General features: G+C 39.1%; 1 protein-coding gene across 1 annotated transcript in view; it reads left to right on the top strand.

The window, feature by feature from the left end:
- HECW1 (HECT, C2 and WW domain containing E3 ubiquitin protein ligase 1) overlaps positions 1 to 25,954 on the top strand; it is a 576,869-nt gene that overhangs the window by 418,350 nt on the left and 132,565 nt on the right. Inside the window, exon 17 of the mRNA XM_090287382.1 lies at positions 22,275 to 22,358. Coding sequence (XP_090143508.1) covers positions 22,275 to 22,358 — 84 coding nt within the window. The remainder of the gene's footprint in view (positions 1 to 22,274; positions 22,359 to 25,954) is intronic.

A 25,954-nucleotide genomic window follows, 5' to 3' on the forward strand; every position in this document is an offset into this window, starting at 1 on the left:
CAAACAAAGGCCAGAGTGAGTAGAAGCAAGGAAATCATCAAGATCAGAGAAGCACTAAATGACATAGAGACTAAACATACAATTCAAAGATCATTAAAACCATGAGCTTGTTTTGAAACTATAAACAAAATCAACAAGCCTTTAAATGGACCCTTCAAGAAAAGGAGAGAGAGGACCCTAATAAACAAAATATGAAATGAAATAGGAAAAATCACAACTGATACCACAGAAATACAAAGGATTATAAGAAATTACTATAAACAGTTTTGGGGAAGATGGCGGAGGAGTGAGGAGAGGCTGCGCTTTCTGGCTCTTGAGACCCATCTGTAGTTTGTACTAATTGCAGACAGAACATCTCAGTGAGCAGCTGGACACTGGCAGGAGTTGAGCCTTGGCACTGCTGGATTAGAGAACAACAATCTGGGAATGACGTATTTGGTAAGGATAGCAGAGAAAAAAAGGAAGAGACAGGATTTCTGACTGGGGTGGCTACCCGAACTGCGGCTGGAAGTACACAAAGGCTTTCTGGTGACCACAGGCTTCCCCAGAGAGGAATCTGGAGGACAGGGGATCTCTGCCCACTGGCAGAGACAGGACTCAACCAGGTGGCATTGGCACTGAAAGGCAAGAAACAGCGTACTGCTGTGCATGTGAGAACGTAATTTTCCTTTATATTTTTCTGTTGTGAACTGCGGAGAAGGGAGAAAAGTTTGGGGGTGATTGGACATTCTTGAGGAGCCCAGGCGCAGAAGTGTGCTTACCCACTCCCAACCCTCCCCTTCTGTTGTGCAGGTTCGCATAGGGAAGTGCCCTCATTCACTGGCCCAGGTGTGCAGGGCCGCGCATGCAGGTGCCCCTCAGATACACCCCAACAGACATAAGATCAGTGCCCCACTTGGTGCAGGGAGGGCCCATTGGACATAAAAAGACCGTGTGCAGACACCCCTGGCCAGCTCCAGTGGGTGCCAGGCTGGAGCACAGACCACTTGCTCAGGCTCTGCTTGTGACCGCCCAGGCGGGTTCGGGAATGGCGGGCGGCTGCGGTGAGGGAACAGCGGGCAGCAGCAACACACAGATGCTAACTTCCACTGTGCACAATTATCCAGGGCCCTGCACTAAGAGGTGAGAGACCAACCCCCAGAGCGTGGCTCAGCAGGCCTGAGGCTAGCGCTCAGGCCGCCTTGCATACGCATGGGCATGCACGTGCATAACCATCTCGGCCAGCTCCAACAGGCGCCAAAGGAACACGCCGCACCTGCTACCACAGGTAAACACCGCTGCTGCAAGAAACAGGAACTTCTGGCCTGCCTCATTAGACCAGCTGTGGACGCAGAAAAAGAAGATGACACACAAAGGTTGAACTGAAACTCAAGACAAAGTGGATAGAGTAACTCTCAATCAACTAGCCAGAAGGAAGATCCTACCAAAGAGCATCTGAAATATAACCAGACAGCATAAACAAACGACATAAAGGATACCACAAGAACATCAGGCTCAGGAGATCAAAGAGACTATACCACTGAAATGCCCAAATCTCCTATAAAGAATCTCATACCACAAAGGTGGGAAATCAAAGCAGACAAATCCAAAAATAAACAAACAAGAATAATCCAACATCGTAAAATGTAGAAACAGCCTCTCAATGAAAAGAAAAGAGGCATCCCCAGAAATAGAGGTAAATGGAAAAGACATAGCCTAAATGTCGGACATGGAATTCAAAACAATGGTGGTGAAGAAGCTCAATATACTTGACAACCTCAAAAACAACTCAGACAACCTCCAAGGAAGTTACCACTAGCTCCTAGAAAATTACAGGGAACTTGCAGAGAACTACACCAGCATAAAAAAGGACATAGAAACTATTAACAAGAATCAGAAAAAAATGAAGAATTCAATCTCTGAACTGAAAAACAAAGTAGAATCAATCAAAAACATACAAAACGAAGCAGAGGATCAGATTAGTGAGCTAGAAGATAATGCAGAAAAAAATTCCCAGACAATACAACAAATTGAAGAACGATTGAAAAAGTATGAAGAAGATGTAAGGGAATTACAGGATAGCATGAGAAAAAACAACATCAGAGTCATTGGAATTAAAAAGGAGAAGAGGAACGAGGAATAGAAAAGCTGATAGGAGAAATAATGACAGAAAAATTTCCCAACCTGATGAGAGAAAAAGCTATGCAAGTTCAGGAAGCACAGAGAGTTCTGATGAAGAGGAACCCAAAAAAACCCACTCCAAGGCACATCATAATTAAAATGGCAACATTCAAAGACAGAGAGAGAATCCTGAAAGCAGCATGAGTAAAACAGCAAATAACATACAAGGGAGATCCGATAAGGCTATCGACAAATTTCTCAACAGAAACACTACAAGCCAGAAGGAAATGGTCAAAAATATTTCAAGCAATGAAAAACAAAGGCCCACAACCAAGAATACTCTACCCAGCAAGGCTCTCATTCAAAATGGAAGGTGAAATAAGGAGTTTCCCAGACAAAGGAAGACTAAAAGAATACATCTCCACCAAACCAGCATTGCAAGAGATGCTAAAGGAAATATTTTAAGAAAAAGAAGAAAAAAAGAGTAGAGGAACAGAGGTACAAAGGGAAATGAATAAATACACGTCAATAATAACCTTACATGTAAATGGATTAAATGCTCCAATTAAAAGACATAGGGTAACGGAATGGATAAGAAAACAGGACCCACGTATTTGCTGTCTACAAGAAACACACCTCAAAACAAAAGATTTACATAGACTGAAAGTAAAGGAACATAAAAAAACATTCCAAGCAAACAGACCTGAAAAAAAAAGCTGGGGTAGCAGTCCTCATATCAGACAAAAAGGATTTCAAAGCAAGGGCAATAAAAAGAGACAAAGAAAGACATTTCATAAAACTTAAAGGAACAATCCATCAAGAAGATATAACATCAATAAACATATATGCACCCAACATAGGAGGACCCAAATATATAAAGCTAATACTAGAAGACCACAAGAAGGATATTAACAACAACACACTCATAGTAGGGAACTTTAACACTCCATTATCAACAATAGACAGATCTTCAAAGCAAAGAAACACCAAGGATACACAGGCCTTGAACAACACACTAAACCACATGGACTTAACTGATAAATACAAAACTTTTCACTCCATAGAAGCAAAATATACATTTTTTTCAAATACACATGGGACATTTTCAATGATAGACCACATGACAGGATGCAAAACAAGCCTCAACAAATTCAAGAAAATTGAAATCACATCAAGCATCTTTTCAGACCACAATGCCTTGAAACTAGAAATCAACCTCAGAGAAAAAAATCAAAGACACCCAAAATCATGGAGAATGAATAACATGCTATTAAATAATGAGTGGGTTAACAATGACATCAAAGGAGAAATCAAGAAATTTCTGGAAAGTAATGATAATGAACACACAACAGCCCAAAACCTATGGGACACAGCAAAAGCAGTCCTAAGATGGAAGTTCATAGCAATACAGGCGTACAGGAAAAGGAAAGAAGAATCTCAAATAAAAAAATATAAGTCTAAAGCTACAAGAACTAGAACAACAATAACAAACGAAGCCTAGGGCAAGAGAAGGAAGGAAATAATCAAGATCAGAGCGGAACTAAATGACATACATATCAAACAAACAATTCAAAAGATCGACAAAACTAGGAGCTGCTTCTTTGAAAAAAATAAAAAAATCGACAAGCCTCTAGCCAGGCTCACCAAGAAAAAAAGAGAGAAGACCCAAATAAACAAAATCAGAAATGAAAGAGGAGAAATCATGACTGACACCACAGAAATACAAAGGATTTTAAGAAATTACTACAAAAAACTGTATGGCAAGAAATTTGACAAGCTAGAAGAAATGGATAAATTTCTAGAAACATGCAACCTTCCAAAACTGAATCAACAGGAAGTGGAAAGTCTCAACAGATCAATTACAAAGAAGGAAATTGAAACAGTAACAAAAAAATCTCCCTGCACACAAAAGCCCTGGACCGAATGGCTTCACAGGCAAATTTTACAAAACATTTAGGGAAGAACTAACTCCTACCCTCCTCAAACTATTCCAAAATATTCAAGAAGAGGAAAATATCCCAAACTCTTTCTATGAAGCCAGTATTACCCTAATCCCAAAACCAGGTCAAGACACAACTAAGAAAGAAAACTACAGGCCAATATCACTGATGAACATAGATGCTAAAATCCTCAACAAAATATTGGAAAACAGATCCAACAATACATCAAAAAGATCATACACCACGACCAAGTGAGATTCATCCGAGGGATGCAAGGATGGTTTAATAGTCGCAAATCAATAAATATAATACATCACCTAAACAAAATGAAAGACAAAAATCACATGATCATATCAATAGATGCAGAAAAAGCATTTGATAAAGTACAACACCCATTTATGATGAAAACACTCAGCAAAAAGGGAATAGAAGGAGCACTCCTTAACATAATTAAGGCTATATATGAGAAACCTGAAGCCAACATCATAATCAATACCAAAATCTAAAAGCATTCCCCCTAAAATCAGGAACTAGACAAGGCTGTCCATTCTCTTCACTCCTATTCAACATAGTGTTGGAAGTCCTAGCCACAGCAGTCAGACAAGAAAAAGAAATAAAAGGCATCCAAATTGGGAAAGAAGAAATAAAACTATCATTATATGCAGATGACATAATAGTATACCTAGAAAACCCTATAAACTCCACTAAAGGACTACTCGATATAATAAATGAATTTGGTAAAATAGCAGGGTACAAAATATATATACAGAAATCGAAGGCATTTCTGTACACCAACAATAAACTATCAGAGACAGAGACAGAAAAGAAAATACCATTTAATGTAGCAACAAGAAAAATAAAGTACCTAAGAATAAACTTAACCAAAGTGATAAAAGGCCTGTACTCTGAAAATTATGTAACATTGAAGAAAGAAATTAAGGAAGATACAAATAAATGGAAGCAAATATCATGTTCTTGGATGGGAAGAATCAACATCATCAAGATGGCCCTTCTACCCAAAGCAATTTACAGATTCAATGCAATCCCTATTAAAATACCAATGACATTTTTCTCAGACCTAGAACAAATACTCCAAAAATTCATATGGAACCAAAAAAGACCTCGAATAGCTAAAGCAATCTTGAGATAGAAAAACACAGGAGGAGGAATCACAACACCAGATATCAAACAATACTACAAAGCCACTGTGATCAAAAGAGTTTGGTACTGGCATAAGAACAAACATATAAGTGGAACAGAAGAGAGACTCCAGAAATAAACCGAGGCCTCTATGGTCAACTAATATTTGATAAAGAAGGAAGGAACATTAAATGCAGTGAGAAGAGCCTCTTCAACAAATGGTGCTGGGAGAACTGGACAGGGACTGGCAAAAAAATGAAACTAGACCACAAACTTACACCACACACGAGAATAATCTCAAGATGGATCAAAGATTTAAATGTAAGATGTGACACCATAAAAGTCCTAGAGGAAAACATAGGCAGGAAAATTTCAGATATCCCACGTAACAATATTTTCATGGATACATCTCCTAAGGCAAGAGAAATAAAGAAAAAAATAAACCAGTGGGACTACATCTAACTAAAGAGTTTCTGCTTATCAAAAGAAAACATCAACAAGATAAAAAGGAAACCAACCATTGGGAAAATATATTTGCCAATGATATCAGAGACAGGAGACTGGTCTCCAAAATATATAAAGAGCTTATATGACTCAACATCAAGAAAACAAACGACCCAATTAAAAAATGGGCAAAGGATCTGAACAAACACTTCTCTGAAGAGGACATACAAAATGTCCATAGACACATGAAAAAATGCTCAACATCATTAGCCATCAGAGAGATGCAAATAAAAACCACAATGAGATACCGCCTCACACCAGTCAGAATGGCCATCATCAACAAATCAACAAACAACAAGTCCTGGTGAAGATGTGGAGAAATGGGAATCCTACTGCACTGTTGGTGGGAATGCAGACTGGTACAGCCACTATGGAAAACAGTATGGACTTACCTCAAAAAACTAAAAATGGAACTGCCTTTTGAACCAGCGATTCCACTGCTAGGAGTATACCTGAAAAATCCTAAAACCCTAATTCAAAAGAACTTATGCACCCCTGTGTTCGTAGCAGCACTGTTTACAGTAGCTAAATGCTGGAAATAGTCTAAGTGCCCATCTGTAGATGAGTGGATCAAAAAACTGTGGTATATTTACACAATGGAATACTATGTAGCAGAGAGAAAAAAGGAATTTCTGCCATTTGCAACAACATGGATGGAACTAGAGAGAATTATGCTTAGTGAAATAAGCCAGACAAAGAAAGAAAAATACCACGTGATATCACCTAATACAGGAAACTAAAGAACAACATAAAGACATGAACTTAATAGAACAAGGAGCAGAATAGCAGTCAATAGGCGGGAGGCGGAGGGAGAGAAGTGGGATAAGTAAGTGAAGGGTTTAGTCAAGGAATGTGTATAAATGACTTATGGACATGGACAACGCGGAGGAATATGATTGTGGGAGAATGGCTGGACTGGGTGGGGGACAACAATGGGGGGAAAATGTGACAACTGTAATTAAAAATCAAAAAAATAAAGAAAAAGAAAAATAAATAAATAAATGATTGTTCCAGTGATACAAACTAAAAGAGAGAGAGAGAGAGAGAGAGAGAGAGAGAGAGAGAGAGAGAGAGAAATTACTATAAACAATTGTATGACAAGAAAATTGAAAACCTAGATGAAATTGACAAATTTCTGGATATATGTAATCTTCCAATTTGAATCAAGAAGCCGAAAGCTGATTGATTACAACTAGTGTAATTGAAGCAGTAATCAAAAACTTCCCAGTAAGTATTGAAAAGCAAATACCTACAACCACGATTACTCTATCCAGCAAAGCTGTCATTCAGAATAGAATGACAGAGAAAGTGCTTCCAGGACAAAGTAAAACTGAAGGTGTTCATCAGACCCAAACCACTGTTATATGAAATGTTAAAAGGACTTGTTTAGGAGGAGGAGGATCAAAACTATGAATATTAAATTGAAAACTGTATCACAACAACCAATGACAGCAGCTAGGGAATTGAAACAAAGGCAAACTAAGTATTCAACGAGAGTGGTTAAAGAATTATAGGTATGGGGAACATTTTGGGGGGAAGCCAGTGGGGAAGGAGAAGGGGGGGAAGGGAGGGAAGTGGTACAGAAATTAAGAAGCATAGTAGGAGGAAGTGGATTAGATAGGAAGATGTTGAGAAGAACTATACGCACAACCAATTGGCATGGACTAAGTGTGGGGAAAGCTGGAGGGAAGAGGGTCACTGGGTAGAGGCGAACAAAGGGAAAAGAAATTGGAACAACTGTAATAGTGTAAACAATAAAGCATATTTAAAATAACAAAAACAAAAACTTCCCAGCACACAAAAGTCCTGGACCAAATGGCATCAGAAGAATTATATCAAGCATTTAGAAGAACTAACTTTTATCCTTATGAAACTATTCTATAAATCCAAGAGAGGAAAGACTCCCAAACTCTATGTGGCCAGTATGATCCTAAATCCAAAAACAGGACAAGACACAACAAAGAAAGAAATCTACATGCCAATATAGCTGATGAACATAGATGCTAAAATCCTCAAGAAAACCAGATTAAGCAAACCATATCCAGCAAAACATTAAAAATATCATACACCATGATCATGTGTGATTCATCCCAGGAATGCAAGGATGGTTTAATATCCACAAATCAATAAATGTAATACACCACATAAACAAAATGAAAAACAATAATTATATGATCAATAGATGCTGAAAAGCATTTGAGGAAAGTACAACATTCGTTTATGATGAAAACACTTAGCAAAATGGGAATAGAGGGAGCATACCTCAACACAATAGACACTATATATGAGAAACCTGAATCCAGTATCCTACTCAATGGGCGATAACTGAAAGCAATTCCCCTAAGTTCAGAAACAAGACAAGAATGTCCACTCTTTATATTCCTATTCAACATAATCTTGGAAGTTCTAGCCGCAGCATTCAGACAAGAAAAAGAAATAAAAGGCCTCTAAATTGGAAAAGAGGAGGTAAATCTGTTGTTATTTGCAGATAACATGATAGTGTATATAGAAATCCCTATAGACTCTAGCAAAAAACTACACAATGTAATAAGTGAACTTGGCAAAATAGCAAATACAAAGTCAATATTCAGAAATCAAACGCATTTTTGTACACCAACAATGAAATATTAGAAATAGAAACTAGAAAATAATCTCACTTACTGTGGCAGCAAGAAAAATAAAGTACTTAGGCATAAACTTAATCAAAAAGGTAAAAGACCTGTACTCAAAAAAACTACAGAATACTGAAGGAAGCAGTTAAGATCTGTCAAATATTCCATTTATATTTTAGTAGGAATTGTGTTGAGTCTATAGATTATTTTGAGTAGTATGTATATTTTATGATGTTAATTTTTCCAACTCACATACACAGTATGAAAACTCTTTAATCATTTTTAATATACAATTTACTTTAATGAAAATACAAACTCTTTCACATTTCTGACAAGGCCTCACTCTCAAATGTCCCAATATACCCCTAAGCCATACTGGTCTTCATTCACTCTTCACCTACATCAAGACTATTTTGCCTTTGGGCCTTTCACACCCTCTCCCTGATCCTCACCTTGCATCTTAGAGACAGTTTATTCTCATATTTCAGGTTTCAATTTAGTGTCACCAGCTTAAAAAAGCCTCCCCTGTGTTCTGTCTAGTCATAGTCTTCTTTTTCTCCACCAGCACATTATCCATGATCACTGAGTTCTGATCACATATTTCATGACCCTTAACACATTTGGTGGCTATATATATGACTTAAAAAAATAAAAACAAACACCCCCCCAAAAAAACCCAAATTTGCCTGTCATGTGTGTCCCTTAAAGATTATAAGTACCATGAGAGTAAGACCTATGTCTGTTTTGCTTGCTACTAAATATACATACACAGACCAAGCACAATCTTGACTCAGAATAGTTGCATAATAAAAACACTAGATGAAAGAAAGAAAGAATAAGCGCTGCTACTATAACCCTTAAAGTTAACAGGTATCATTAACCTTTGGGTGTTCTGGTTTCATATTCACCTTCTATATGTAGCTTCCTTTTGATTTATTACTAAAAATAGTTTTCTGAGAACCCATTCTCTACCCTCTAACACAGCAACTAGCTTTGTGGACCCAAGACTGGGTCCATGACCCTTGAGAATATCGATGAAAAAATAAGCCTTATTGTCCCCACTGGGTACCAGAGGATGCGTTAAGTTCTTTCTCTGGACAGGGTCATGGGGAGATGGGATTCTATTTTCAATTCTTGGAACTTTAAAATGAGGCTGACTCATACTCATATTACATCCAAAAACAAACAAAAGCTCAACCATAAAAAGTGCCCAGGTTCCTAGTTCCCTTAAGCCTGAACTCCTGAAGAGCAAGTTCTTGCTCTTGTCAGTCTACTATTTTAATTTCATGGCCTATTAGTTTCCAATGTCACTGTGGGTCAACATCCTTTGATGAAATATTGAGATTCTCAACCTGAGATCCCCAAATCACTTAGGGTCCATTAACTATTTGAAAGAACATATGCACTTCTATGTTCATTGCAGCATTATTTACAATAGCCAAGATATGAAAACAGCCCAAGTTCCCATCAATACATGAGTGGATTTAAAAAACTGTGGTATATTTACACAGTGAAATACTCCATGCTCATAAAAAAAAAGAAGGAAATCTGAGGAACCCAAGATGGCTGAATAGCTGGAAACTCCATCCACTTTCTCTCAGACCCAGATTGATGTTGCAGCTAAACCACAGAGTGGCCAACTCAAAAATACAGCAGAGAGTTAGTGATAGCACATGTGAGTGGGACCATACATGGATGGGAGTGCAGGGAGTGTGCATGAGTGAGCAGGAGTCTGTCTATCTGCAGAGAACTCAGCAGTGAACAGCTTGGTTTCTCCTGGCAGGGCGACTGTTGTTGCAGCAGTCCAACCTGCCACTTATAGCAGCATAGAGTTGGGGTGGTTGCAGAACATCTTAGGAGCTGTGAGCCCTGGGAACAGAGTGAGACAGGAGCAGGCCCACCCAAGGTCAAGAACCACTGGGGAAAGTGGTGAGTGTGGTGAGTGCACCCCCCAAATACCCCATGTTATAGTATCACTGTGGGGATCTTCCAAGCACCATCTGGGAGAGCTCCAGAGAGAAACTCTATCTAAAACTGTCATAGCTCTGATAGGCTATGGCCAGCCCAGACCAAGAGAGACACAGAAATTTTGGGGGAGTAGGAGCACATAGAGAACAGACCTGCCAGGGCACGGTGCTGCAGTGTGGGGGCCACACAGAAACTCTTTTAAAAGAGGAGCTGAGCTGAGACTCAAGACCAGCAGAGATCCAGAGCTTACATGCAAAAGTGCACAGTGGCCTTGCAAACAGAACTCAGAGGGATAGAAATCGTGCTTTAGAAACTGGGGGACCCAACCTGGCATGGCTGCTGAGCAGTAGACCATAAAGAGTAGAGCTGAGGCCTGAGTCTCCAGCAAGACAGTGGCAGGCTGGGGACTGGAGGGCCAGGAGTAGAATGCCACTCTGTGCAGCAAAGCAGGTTCTCTCTCTGATAAGCAAGCCCAACCCCAATCTGTGGGATTACAGGTTCTGCAGATTAGTCAGGTCAGGCTCAGGAGCCTTCTGCTGGGTGCATTTCCATAGGGAAGAAAAGAAAAAGCTCTGAAATGGCCCTTTACCAGACACTAAGAGCCACACTGTTCCTCAGGATCAGGGCAGGGAGATTAGAGAAAAGCATAACAAGTTGTGTTCAGGGCCCCACCGAGCCTTGGCACCTAGACAGAACTGCTATCTGTTCCAAGCAGGAAAGAGCTCCCTTTTTTACACAGATGGGCCTCTCACAAGAAATGGACAGCTATTTTACCAGAAATCATACTAATTGAAAAGAACCTGGGACAGACCAAGACCTGTGGTGAAGGGGTGGGAGAAAACTCCCACCATCATTCCTGAAGACTGAACAGTGCTGCACTGTTCCACCTTCCCAATCACACCAGAGGCTCCCTGTGGAAGCAGGTGGAAAAGGTACTTGCAGTTCTCTCAGGTCATTAAATGAACCAGTCCTGGGCCCTGGGCTGATAGAAAGCCAGCAAGACAGAACAGTGGGGACCAGCCAAATCTGAGGAAGACAGCCACAGACTGTGGATCTCTTATAGTCTTAAACAACCTGCCTAGGGCCAGACTAGGACATCATCTGACATTACTAAGGACAGATCCAGAAAGATAAAATAGTGGTAAACACTGGATTCTACAGACATTAGTTCCACCATGGTCTTCACTATTTTTGTATATCAAATCTCAAATTTTAACATTCTCCTCTCCTATTCCATTTTGCCTTCCTCCAGCTCTTTTTTTCCAATTTAAATTTAAATTTTTCCCTGTATTAGCCTAGTTTTCATTCTTAACTCTTAGTACTCCTTCTCCCTATACCCTATCAAAATTACTTTTCTTTAGATTCTTATGAGCTTTTCTTTCTTTTTTTCTTCTAATACCCATTCCACCTTGTTAATATTTGTTCGTGTGTTGTTGATATTGCAGTGGTGGATCTTTTCCTCAAAATTGGTTCTTATTTTCTTCACTATATTTTTTTCAAATTTTTGATTAAACATAATACTATACTCTTCCCTTTTCTTACTATATGCTGCCTTTTTCCCCTCCCTTTTTTATCTATTATGTAAATTTTATATCCTTTCTTTCTTCACCTTGTTTCTATTCCCTACTCTTATTACTTGTCCTCCCTCAACCCTCTCAAAATCATTTTTTTTCAGTTAGTTATCTCATGTTTGTTTTCCATTTCTTATAATAGTCTCAATCTCTTTAAATATTTATTAATATTTGCTCATTTGCTGTTGGTAGTGTACTTGTGGGTGTGGGTATGGGTGTGGATTTTTTCCTGGGTTGTTTGGTTTTCTTCTGGAAGCCCCTTGTACAACAGCATACAAGATATGGTGGGCAGTGTGACTCAGTCAGCCAACCTGAGAGAATGATGCACAGAAGAATGACCCAAAAACAACCAAAACCCAACTACAATCAGAGAGCCCACACAATAAGCATAAAAGGCATACTGAGATCATCAGCTCAGGAGATCAGGAGACTGCACCACTGAGTCCCACAGATCTCCTAACACAGGTCACACCACAAAGAGAGGGATTCAAAGCAGATCAATGTAATATGAAAAAAAAAGTCATCTAAAATGGGGAGGCAACGAAACAGCTCCCATTTGAAAGGAAAGACGAAATCTCCAGGAAGAGTGATAAATGAGATTGAGCCAACAAAACTATCAGACTTTGAGTTCAAAATAATCATTACAAGGATGCTCAAGGACTTCAGTAAGAACTGCAAGGAACTCTAGGGAAGCTACAAGGAACTTACTATGAACTACACCAGCATTAAAAATGACATAGAAGACTTCCTGCCAAGATAGAGGTGTACACACACACTGCGTCTCCCTCCACAACTAAGAAGGAATACAACTACCTCAAAACTAGAAAGAACCAGAAGTTCCAGAAAATCAAACTGCATGGAAGTCCAGCAAACAAAGATATAATACTCATCCAGAGAGGTAGGAAGGGTGGAGCCAGGGTCGAAAGGACGCGGTGTGGTGGTGGCAGCAGTGGCAGCAGCGGCAGGCCAGCAGAAAGCAAGTCACATGTTTTAAAAAGTCAGGAGAGACACCTGGGGAGTGTTCCCAGCTCCTCACCAGACCTCAAAGCTCACAGTCCCAGCACCAGGGAAAATCAAGCTTTATTGCTTCTGACTGTGCAGAAGAGTGGGGGTTGGAATGGAGGCAGAAACTGTGGGTCCCAGCACAGTCCTCTTGTTTAAAAGGCCCCCACAGTCCTAGAATGTCCACAGACCCACCCACTCTGATAACGACAGCCAGGGTAGCAGCTAGAGGGGTGTCAGTCCGGTGAAGAAATGGGAGAGGTGCCTGGAAAAGGGACAAGTGCTGGGCAGGCGACATTGTTCCCTCTCAGACCGTTCCCACACATCCAGCACCACAACTTGGTGAAACAGGTCGCCCTGTACTAATGAATCCCTAAGGCTCCGCCCTTTACAACATAACAGGAGTGACAGCTCTACCTAAGACACAGAGGCAAAAAAATACAGGAGCCTGTCAGAATGAGGAGACTGAAAAGTATGAACCAAAAGGGGGAACGGATCAAGGTTCCAGTGGGAGAACTAAGCGACCAGGAGATAGCCAACCTAACAGATGCAGAATTCCAAACATTGGTGATAAAGATGCTCACAGGCTTGACAGATATTCTTGAATATGGCAAGTGCATAAGAGAAGAAGTGAAGGCTATGCTAAGTGAAATGAAGGAAAATCCACACAAACCAATGGCAAAGGGAAGGAAACTGGGGTTCAAATCAATGGTTTGGAACATAAGGAAGAAAAAAACAGTCAACCAGTGCAGAATGAGGAAGCAAGAATTTTTAAAAAATGAGTAAAACTTCCCAAATTTTGCAAAGGAGATGAACATACACATCCAGGAAGCACGGAGCGTCCCGGATGAGCTGGACCCAGAGGGGATCACACCAGGATGCATCATGATTGAAATGCCAAAGGTGAAAGATAAAGACAGAGTCCTGGGGGCAGCAAGAGATAGGCAGAGAGTTGCCTACAGAACGGTGCCTATAGGATTATCAGCTGATTTCTCAGAGGACACTTTGCAGGCAGGAACGGACTGGCAAGCACTATTCAATGTGATGAGAAGCAACGTACAACAAAGGTTATTCTATCCAGCAAAGCTATCATTTAGAATGGAAGGGCAGATGAAGTGCTTCCCTGACAAGGTGAAGCTAAAGGAGTTCATCATCACCAAGCCATTATTATATGAAATGTCAGAGGGACTTACTAAGAAAAAGAAGATAAAAATTATGAACACTAAAATGACAACAAATTCACAACTACCAACAAGTGAATCTAAAAAATAAAAGCAAAATCCAGCTAAGCAAAGCAGAATAGGAACAGAACCATAGGTATGGAGATCATTTGAAGGATTATCAGCTGGGACGGGGGAGGGGAAGAAATAAGGAAATGGTGCAGGGACTAAGAAGCATAATCGGTTGGTACAAAATAGACAGGGGGATGTTAAGAATAATATAGGAAAGGGTGAAGCCAAAGAACTTATGTGCAAAACCCATAGACATGAACTAAGGGTGGTGGGATTGCTGGAGGGAAGTGGGGAGTACTGGGCAGAGGGTAGCAAAGAGGGAAAAAGTTGGAACTACTGTAACAACATAATAAAATACACTTAAAATAGTGACATAGAAACTATCAACAAAAGCGAGGAGAAAATGAAAAATATTATCTCTGAAATAAAGAATGTATTATAAGGAATTAAAAGCAGGATAGATAAGAAGATGATCAAGTCAGTGAGCTGGAGAACAAGGTAAGAAAAAAACTTCCAGATGGAGCAACAAAATTAAAAAAAGACTAAGAAACAATGAAGAGAGAATAATGGAACTGCAGGACAACATGAAATGTGATAATATTCATATCATAAGCATACTAGGGGGAGAAGAGGACAAAGAGATTGAAAAATAATAACAGAAAACATTCCTAACTCGATGAGGGGAAAGTCATTTAAGTCCAGGAAGTACAGAAGGTATCAACAGCATGAATACAAGATGCCCACTCTAAGATATTATAATTAAAATGGCAAAATTTAAAGACAAAGTGAGAATCCTAAAGGCAGGAAGAGGGAAATTGTTAATAACATACAAGGGAGCTCTGCAAGGGCTCTCAGTTGATTGTTCAACACACTAAAGACAGAGGGAATGGCAAGAAATATTTCATGTAATGAAAGCAAAGCCTACAAGACTATACTACTCATCAATGCTCTCATATAAAATTGAAGGTGAAATAAGAAGTTTCCCAGACCAAAGGGGGGAAAAAAGGCTAAAATAATACATTTTATCAAACCAGGATTGCAAGAAATCTTAAAGGAACTACTTTAGGAGATGAAGAAAAAGAGTGTGGGGGGGTACACAGGTACAAAGGAAAAAATGGCAATGAATAATTACCTGTCAATAACAACCTTAAATGTAAATGGATTAAATGCTCCAATCAAAAGGGATAGGGTAGCTGAGGATAAGAAAACATGACCTATATATATATATGCTGTCTACAAGAGACCCACCTCAGAACAGGAGATCTACATAGACTGATAGTTAAGGAATGGAAAATATGCTCCAACCCAAGACAAGAAACAAAACACAGGTAACCATACTTATATCAGACAAAATAGATTTGAAAAAAGGCCATAAAAAGAGACAAAGGACACTACATAATACTAAAAGGAGTAACCCATCAATAAAATAAAACCCTTCTAAACATATATGAATCCAATATAGGAGCACCTAAATACAAAAGGAAAATCTTGGAAGACTTGAAGGAAGATATCAACAGTACTACACTCACACTAGGGATATTAACACCCCATTGTCAACAATGAATAGGTCTTCCAAACAAAGAATCAACAATGATATTGTGGCATTGAACAGCACTCTAGATCAAATAGATTTAATGATATATATTCAAAACCTTCCACCCCAAAGAAGCAAAATATATTTTCTTTTCAGATGCATATGGAACATTTTTAAAGATAAACCACAAGACTTCCGGCCAAGATGGAGGCTTAGACTGACACATTCTGTCTCCCTCTACAACTAGAAAGGAATACAACTACCTCAAAACAAAAGATAACTAGAAATTCCAGAAAATAAAACTACACGGAAGCCCAACATATGAAGTTATAAACCAGCGGCGCTCGTCGGGCAGGTAAGAAGAGCGAAAGTGGGTGGTGCTGTTTGCGGTAGCACCAGGGACAGCGTCAGGGAGAGCAGTCCTGGCTGCAGTAGAGCCCCAGCGTCTCCCGACCTTAACGCTGGGAAAAGCAGCCACCTCATTGCCTCAGACAGTGAAGTCCAGAGGTCGGGAGGACGGATCCGGGTCTCCCAGCAGAGAATAATGGCAAGAATCCATCTTGGGCCCCTGCCCCCACACAGAGTGCCACAGCGCCGTGAAATAGGTTGCGGATCGCCACCAGTCTCTGGGCAGTGACGACAAAGTGCCACAGCATGGCGAAAAAGGTTGCGGATCACTGCCAGTTGCTGGGTTGTGACGAGTACACAGGCTCTGCCCCCTATAGCCGGCCCAAGAAAGCAAAATGCAAATCTGTCAAAAATGAGGCAGACAATTATAAAAATCCTGGTGGCACAGCTAACCAGGCAACAGATGAAGAATGTGACAGGTAAACAAATAAGAAACATGTCAAAGGCTAAGTTCAGAGCCATTGTTATTAGGTGGCTTACAGAATTAACAAAAGATTTGGAAAAAGACGAGAAAGGATTGAAAACCACTCATATTGAAAAAAACAAAAACACATATGAGACAAATGGTGAGGAAATAAAATCCAGAGTTCAAATCAACAAACCAGAACATAGAGAAGGAACAAATACTCAACCAGTATGGAGAGAGGAAACAGGAAGCAAGGAAAGTGAGAAGAGTATCAGAAACCTCTGGGATGGCTATAAGAGATCAAACATAAGAATTATATGATTGCCAGAGGGCGAAGAAGATGAACTAGAAATTGAAAAATTAAGTGAAAATATAATAAAGCAGAACTTGCCAAACTTGGGGAAGGAAATAGACTTACAGGTCCAGGAAGCACAGAGAGTTCCAGAAAAACTGGACCCAGGGAGAACCACTCCAAGACACATTATAATCAAAATGTCAAAAGTTAAAGATAAAGAGAGAATCTTAAAAGCAGCAAGAGAGAAGAAAAGAATCATGTACAAAGGGGTCCCAATTAGACTGTCAGCTGACTTCTAAAGGGAGACCCTGCAGACAAGAAGGGATTGGCAAGAAATATTTAAAGTAATAAAAATCAAAAACCTACAACCACGAATACTCTATCCAGCGAAATTGTCATTCAGAATAGAAGGGCAGAGAAAGTGCTTCCAGGACAAAATAAAACTGAAAGAGTTCATTAGATCGAAACCACTATTATATGAGATGTTAAAGGGACTGGTTTAGAAAAAGGAGGATCAAAACTATGAACACTAAAATGAAAACTGCATCACAAGAACCAACAACAGAAGCTAGGGAATTGAAACAAAGGCAAACTAAATAGGAAACGAGAATGGAAAAAGAACTATAGGTATGCGGAACATATTGGGGGGAGGTCAGCAGGGAGGGGGAAGGGGGGAAGGGACGGAAATCGTACAGGAATTAAGAAGCATTGTAGGAGGAAGTGGAGTAGACAGGAAAAGGTTGAGAAGAACTATATGCACAACCAATGGACATGAACTAAAAGAGGGGGACAACTGGAAGGAGGGGGACCACTGGGTGGAGGGGAGCAGAGGGAAGGGAAATTGGGACAACTGTAACAGTATAATCAATAAAACATATTAAAAAAAGATAAACCACATGGTAGGGCACAAAACAAGCCTTGACAAATTCAAGAAAGTTAACATCATATTAAGCATCTTCTTGTATCACAATGGCTTGAAACTAGAAATCAAACTCAAGGAAAAAACTCAAATACATTCAAATACATGGAGACTGAATAACATGCTATTAAAATATTGAATGGGTTAACGATGAGATCAAGGAAGAAATAAAAAAGTTCTTGGAAATACGAAATCCCAAAACTGATGGGACACAAAAATGCAGTCCTGAAAAAGAAGTTCATAGACATACAGGCCTACCTAAAAGTATAGAATAATTTTAAATAAAAACCTAAACCTATATCTACAAGAACTTGAGGAACAACCTCAGAGCAAACAGAAGGAAGGAATCATCAAGATCAGATCGGAATTAAATGACATAGAAACTAAAAGATTATTTCAAAGGATCAGTAAATCCAGAAGCTGGTTCTTTGAAAAGATAATAAAAGTCAATGATCCTTTAATGAAGAAAAAAGGAGAGAGGACCCAAACAAAGTCAGAAAAGAAAGAGGAGAAATCACAACTGTTACCACAGAAATACAAAGGTTTGCAAGAAATTACTATGAACATCTATGTGCCAAGAAATTTGACAACCTGGGTGAAATGGACCAATTTCTGGAAACATATAATCTTCCTAATTTAATCAAGAAGAAGCAGAAAGTCTGAATAAACTGATAACAACTGGTGAAATTGAAGCTGTAGTCAAAAATTGCTGACACACAAAAGCCCCAGATCAGATGCCTTCACAGGTGAATTTTAGCAAACATTTAGGGAAGAACTAACTCCTATCCTTCTCATACTATTCAAAATCCAAAAAGAGAAAAAACTACAAACTCTTTCTATGAGGACAGTATTATCCTAATTCTAAAACCAGGTCAAGACACAACAAAGAAAGAAAAATACAGGCCAATATCACTGATGTACAGAGAAGTGAAACTCCTCAATAAAATAATGGCAAACTGAATCCATCAAAACATTGAAAAGATCATACACCATGATCAAGTGAGATTCATCCCATGGATGCAAGGATGGTATAATATTTGAAAATCAATAAATATAATACATCACATAAACAAAATGAAAGAAAAAAATCGCATGAACATATCAATAAATGCTGAAAAAGCATTTTATAAAGTTCAGTATCCATTTGTAATGAAAACACTAGGCAATGTAGGTATAGAGGGAGCATACCTCAACATAATAAATGCCATATATGAGAAACCTGAAGTCAACATCATACTCAATGGGAAAAAACTAAAACTTTCTCCCTAAGATAAAGAACAAAAGTGTTCGCTCTCTCTCCTTCTATTCACATTGCTTTGGAAGTTCTAGCCACATTGATCAGACAAGAAAAATAAATAAAAGGCATCCAAATTGGAAAAGAGAAAGTAAAACTGTCATTATTTGCAGATGACTTGATAGTGTACACAGGAATCCCTATAGACGCCAGCAAAAACCTACTTGACTTATTAAGTGAATTGGGCAAAATAGTGGGATGCAAAGTCAATATTCAGAAATCAAAGGCATTTTTATACACCAATTTGGCAATGAAATATCAGAGGTAGAAACTAGAAAAATAATCCCATTTACTATAGCAAGAAGAAAAATAAAGTACTTAGAAGTAAACTTAACCAAAGAGGTCAAAGACCTGTACACAGAAAACTACAGAACACTGAAGAAATAAATTAAGGAAGATACAAATAAATGGAAGCATATACTATGTTTATAGATTGGAAGAATTAACATCATTAAAATGTCCATACTTCAAAAAGAAATTTATAGATTCAATGCAATCCCAATTAAAATACCAATAACATATTTCACAGACATATAACAAATACTTCAAAATTTTTTATGGAACCAAAAATAACCCTAAATAGCCCCAGGTATCTTGAGAAAGAACACAGTAGAAGGAATCACAATACCTGATATAAAGCTATATTATAAAGTCACTGTAATAAAAATAGTCTGCAACTTGCATAAGAACAAATGCACAGACCAATGGAACAGAAAAGAGTGCCCATAAATGAGCCGAGGTCAATTAATATTTGACAAAAGGGGAAGGGGCATAAAATTGAGTGAAAATAGTCTCTTCAACAAATGGTGTTGGGAGAACTGGACAGGGACATACAAAAAAATAAAACAAGAGCACCAACTTTCACCATACACCAGAATAACCTCAAGATAGATCAATGATTTAATATAATGAGTGACACCATAAAAATCATAGATGAAAATATAGACAGTACAATTTCAGATGTCCTATACAGCAACATTTTCACCAATATATCTTCTAAGGCAATGGAAATAAAGGAAAGAATGAACAAATGGGATTACATCAAACCAAAATGTTTCTGCTCAGCTAAGGAAAAAATCAGCAAAATGAAAAAGGAACCAACTGTATGGGGAAACATATTTGCCAATGATACCTTGGACAAGGATTTGATCTCCAAAATATATAAAGAACTTATATGACTAACACCACGAAGACAGAATATCCAATTTAAGAAGTATAAAGGACTGAACAGGCACTTCTTCAAGGAGGACATATAGAGGGCCCCTAGACATATGGAAATATGAAAGGATCTCAACATCACTAGACAACAGAGAGATGTAAATTAAAACCACAATGAGATACTACCTCAAACCAGTCAGAATGGCCATCACTAACAAGTCAACAAACAGCAAGTGCTAGTGAGGATGTGGCAAAAAGGGAACTCTAATGCATTGTTGGTAGGAATGAAGGCTAGTGCATCCACTGTGGAAGACAGTATGGAATTTCCCCTAAAAACTAAAAATGAAACTGCCTTTTGATCCAGAAAATCTACTGCTGGGATTACACCTAAAGAATTCTGAAACGCCAATTCAAAAGAAGCTATGCACCTATTTGTTTATAGCAGTGCTATTTACAATAACCAAGTGCTGGAAACAGTCTAACTGCCCATCTGTGGATGAGTGGATCAAAAACCTGTGGTACATTTACACAATGGAATACTATGCAGCAGAAAGAAAGAAGGAACTCCTATCTTTTGCAACAGCATGGATGGGACTGGAAAGTATTATACTTAGTGATATAGGCCACCCAGCAAAAGACAAATACCATATAATATCACCTAATACAGGAACCTAATGAACAAGACAAACAAATTAGCAAAATAGAACCAGAGGTATGGAAACAAGGAACAGACTGACAGTGGCCAGAGGGATGGGGGAAGGAGGGGAAAGGGGCATGATGGGGAATGGTCTAGTCAAGGAACATGTATGAATGACCCATGAATCCATACAACAGGGTGGGTATTGACTGAGGGAGAAGGGCGGGGGTGGGTTAGGCAGGGGACACCAATGGTGGGGAAATGGGGGTCAACTGTAATAGATGACAATAAAAAAGAAATTAAAAAAAGATAAAAAAAATAAAATAAAGAAGTGGGGCGATGTAGAAGAATGGATGATAGTACATCATGGGTGGAGGAGACAGAGGAGTTTGTGGTGATATTGTGAATGCCAAAACAATAGAGGATGATGACTACTTGAACATGGGACTGAGGAGCCAAGAGGAATGATAACCAGGTGTAATGCTTCTGAAGATTAGTGGTAGATGGTGTCTGTCTTCGTCATTTTGGGCTGGGTGTAGCAAAAAACCGCCAACTGGGTGGCTTGGAAACATAAGAAAGTTACTGTTCACAGTTTGGAGACTGGAAGTCCAAAATCATGGTGCTATTATAATCAGAGCGAGGGCTCTTTTTAAGGTTGCAAGCTTCTCATTTTCTCACATGGAAGAAAGGTACAAGGCACTAATCTCATACATGAGGGCTCTGCGCTTATGACCTAATCACATGCTAAAGTTTTCACCTCCTAACACTCTTACTTTTGGCTTTAGGATTTCAATGTGCAAAAGAAAAAAAAAACTTAAATAACTTAAGACTTGATTCCTAAATATTCCAGATTTATGCTGCATTACTTCAAGAATTTTTTTTTTAGTTATTTGAAATGTGCATGCAATGAAATGAATCTTGACTATGGTGTTTATATTTCAATATTTGAATGTCAGAGAAACAGATTACAACATTCATTTGATCAAAATAAATGCTATTTTTCTATAGACATTGCATTAATTTGTCATGCTGGAATTGGAGACTGTAAAAAAGGGTCAGAATGCATGAATTGTAATCAAAAAGAGAAATGTAGGGCTATGCTCAGACCAATCCAGGAGGTTATCATGTGTTCTGGAAGTCAGACTTTATTTATGCCCAGCATATACATTATACATTTTTCATCAGTCACAATGTTTCTCAAGAGATATTTGCATTCTTTTTTTTCCCATGACTGCCACGATGTCACAAGCCCACAAAAATCCTTCAGGAGGTCTCCTTGCCCAGCTCCACTCTTGACTGTCATAGCTAATCAAAGACCTACCTTTGTTTTGCTCCTTATCTTACGTCCCTGTGTGGATCTAAGGAGAGGTGATTCCTTATAGAGTATTATGGGAACCTGCAATGAAACTTAAAATACAAAAAATATATACTGGGCTCGAATTAGGATAGCACTGTTCAGCCGCATTGTAAGAGAATAAAGGGGTCAGAGAAGGATTCATTCCTTTGTTTATGTGTCAGCATGTATCGGTTATTTTCTTTTCTACATTACTCTAGGGAGAAAATCCATTACATTCGGAATGAGGGTGCTCATGGGCTTGAAAAGTTGTCCTGTGATGCGGATCTAGTTATTTTGCTGAGGTAAGAGGTTAAGCCTGAAGCAATTCTGGAAAAGCGCCTAGAAAAGCTGCCCTCGGCAGTGTTCCTTCACTACAGACCAGACTGAAACACTCACCATTTATTCTAGAGCTTTCTAGTGGATGTGACTGGAGTAGGGCCCCCGTCTGCTATCCATTACCTTCTTTACATTTACAGCTCATGTAACAAGTACTAAATATATGAGGTGTGTCCAGAAAGTATCCAACCATGTAATAAGAAAAATAGAAACATTTATTGAAAAAGATAAAAGAAACATTGTACATAGGACAATGATGCCTCGTTCTCCTTCAAAGGAAGCACCTTGGGACCACACACAGTTCTTCCAACATCTCTTCCATTGTTCCAAACACTGCAAAAATCCTTTGTTTAAATCACCATTAGTTGCCTCATTGTATTTTCCTGAATCTCACGGACAGTCTGAAATCTTTTCCCCTTCAAAGGTGATTTTAGATTTGGCAAAAATCAGAAGTTTTTGTGGATTGAAGCCTGTACATGTTCAACATTCTCAGGTGTTCCATTTGTTGCAGGCCTTCCAGAACATGGATCACATTCAACAGATTCTGGAAAATCTTTGAAGCATTTGTGCCAGTTTTATTTGCACTGCACTTGCTGCATTGTCCCCAAAAGCCTTCTGAATCATCCAAATAGTTGTCACAGAGAAATGTTCAAGTTTTACACAAAATTTCATGCAGATTTGTTGCTCTACTCACTCAGTCATTTTGAATGTGATGACCACAGAGTACCCAAGCTCACTCAATGATGTTTACTGCCCCCCACTTACTAGTACAGTGAAGTTGTCACTGTTCATGCATGTGCATTCCAGTCCACTCTCCTTGGCTGCCAGGTTACATTGATGTTGTGCAAACAGTTCTTGTTATATTAACAATGGATCAACTTTTTCCAGATAGACCTCATAATACTTGATAAAGACTTTTTAAAGTATATTTTATTGATTATATAGTTAAAGTAGTTTCAATTTTTTTCCCTTTGCTCCCCTCTACCCAGAACCCACCTTCCACCAGGAATCCGCCCCCCCCCCAAGTCCATGCCCATGGGTCGAGCATACAAGTTCTCCAGCTTCACCTTTTCTTATATTATTCTTTTTAAAAATTAATTAATTAATTAATTATTTTATAACAATCCCCACTTCTCAGACTTGAGACCCTTTATAATCTTATAAAGGACAATGGGTGAAGGTCTCATGCTCCTCTAACTGCTTCAAGCTGGGCATAGTTGTCATCTTATGTACCCTCGGGTCCAGAAATCACAAATAAGAGAGGAGGTGTGGAGGGGAGGGTGGTCTTCCCACGAGAGGAAGGATCTTGCAGACTCCAGGTCAGTTAGCTGTCCCTGGACAACAGCATGCTTGGTTTAACAGACTGGCATCCTTGTTGCATTCTAGGGGCAACAGATTTGGCAACAGGGTTAAAAGGCATCACTCAATCCATAACCACTAGAAGACAAAAGGCAGGTATTAATTTTTCAATGTCCAACATTGGGGGAAAAAAGGGGCTTCTTTGGAGGAAGGTGTGCCAGGCATGTCACACTTGTCCAAAAACTTTTTGCCCACTGTACTAGTTTGGGCTGAGGGGAATATTTTAGGTTTCCTCCCTTTCAGACCTCTGGGCTCTTTCTGTTCAAGCCATTAGGGTAGAAAAGAGAAACCAGTTTTAAAGTGAAGCCTACAGAACATCCCATTCTTCACCAACCCAGCCACTTAGCTCAGCCAAACCATTGAGTCTCATGAAGCAGCGATGCGGACAGGATTAAGTGAGGCATATATGTACAGACAATAACTCAGACAATAAGATCATAGGCTTATGCCCTCTGAAAACAGAAAACACATGTTAATCTATGCAACATAACCCACAAACAAGTCTCTAAATCTTTAAGGCTGTCTTATTGAAAAGACATCCAATTGCAAGGCATTTGACATTCTTCTTGCCTGTAACTTAAGCATCTTTGATGATGCCACAGACTAGTTTAACTTTCAAATGAAAAAAAACTTTAAATGAAAAGAGACTTTAAAGACATTTAGCTGCACTACTTTATAGTCTACCAGTGAGCATTGTGATTTTCCTTGAATAATGATTTTTCTCCCTAAGATTACCCTCCTTGTCATTAAAGAGACTGCATTAAGTCCAGTCTTAATTTGTTTGTTTGCATAAACACAACAAGAGGAGCAAATGATCGCTTATGATCTTTAAGTGTGCTTTGCTGGAACTTACACAAGGAACATTTAGGATGACCTTCAGTCTGCCTTTCAGGGCACAGAAGCTGAACCATATACCTGTCATTCAGCCTTGCCTGTAAACACATGCCCTTTTCAAGTCATTCAGGTTTTCCATTGTGCCTTAAGGTACCTTCTAGCTATTTTTTAGAAAAGCAACCTTTCTTCCTTCCCTGGAGAGATTGCCATGGACCGCACAACCAACCAAGGCACCAGGCCTTTTCTCTGGTGGGCTTTTATTACCTTCAAAAGTCAATCCTAGTTCCTCAGTGCTTTTTGGTAACAACCAAGCCCAAACATGTCTCCTTTAGGCATGACATTCCAGTCAGTCTTGGTCAACAACACCTCTATGAAATGGTCTTATTAGTTTTATACAAAGAACCTTATGTCATTACTTACTTCTTCAGAATGCCAAAAACTGGAGGGATCAGGGAGGGAGAAAAATATACAGTGTGAAGGAAAATCCTTGTCCTTCTAATTATCACTAATATTGCATTTTCATTCTCTATATTTTCTTTTTTTTCCCCATTAATAACTTTTGATTGTTTGTTTTTCTATTATAATTGTTCCACATATTTCCCAATTGCTTCCCCGCACCCTGTCCAGCCCTTCTCCCACAGTAAGTCGCACCCAGTTTTCCATGTCAACGGGTCATTTATACATGTTCTTTGAATAGACCATTCTCCTTTTTATGCTTCTCTCCCTCCCTCCTACCCACTTTTCACAGTTAGTCTACTCCTTGTTTACATACCTCTGGTTCAATTTTGCTCATTTGTTTGTGTTGTTCATTAGTCTCCTGTAATAGGTGATAGCATAAGGTATTTTTCTTTCATTGCCTGGCTTATTTTCCCAAGCATAATTCTCTCTAGTTCTATTCATGTTTTTGCAAATGGTAGAAGTTCCGTCTTTCTTTCTGCTACATAGTATTCCATTGTGTAAATCTACCACTGTTTTTTGATCCACTTATCTACAGATGGACACTTATGTTGCTTCCAGCATTTGCCTATTGTAAATAGTGCTGTGATGAACACAGGGGTTTAGGTTCTCTTGAACTGGTGTTTCAGGACTCATAAGATATAATCCTAGCAATGAAATTGCTGGTTAAAAAGGCAGTTCCATTTTTAATTTATGGGGGAAATTTCATACCGTTTTTCACAGTGCCTGCACCAGTCTGCATTCCCACCAAGAGTGCCGTAGGGTTCCCTTCTCTCCAAATACTCGCCAGCACAAGTTGTTTGCTGATTTGTTGATGACAGCCGTTCTGACTGGTATGAGGTGGTATCTCATTGTGGTTTTTATCTGCATCTCTCTGATGGCTAGTGATGATGATAATTCTTTCATATGCCTA

The sequence above is a fragment of the Furipterus horrens genome, unplaced genomic scaffold (assembly GCF_987537825.1).
Source record: "Furipterus horrens unplaced genomic scaffold, mFurHor1.1.pri manual_scaffold_9, whole genome shotgun sequence".
NCBI lineage: Eukaryota > Metazoa > Chordata > Mammalia > Chiroptera > Furipteridae > Furipterus > Furipterus horrens.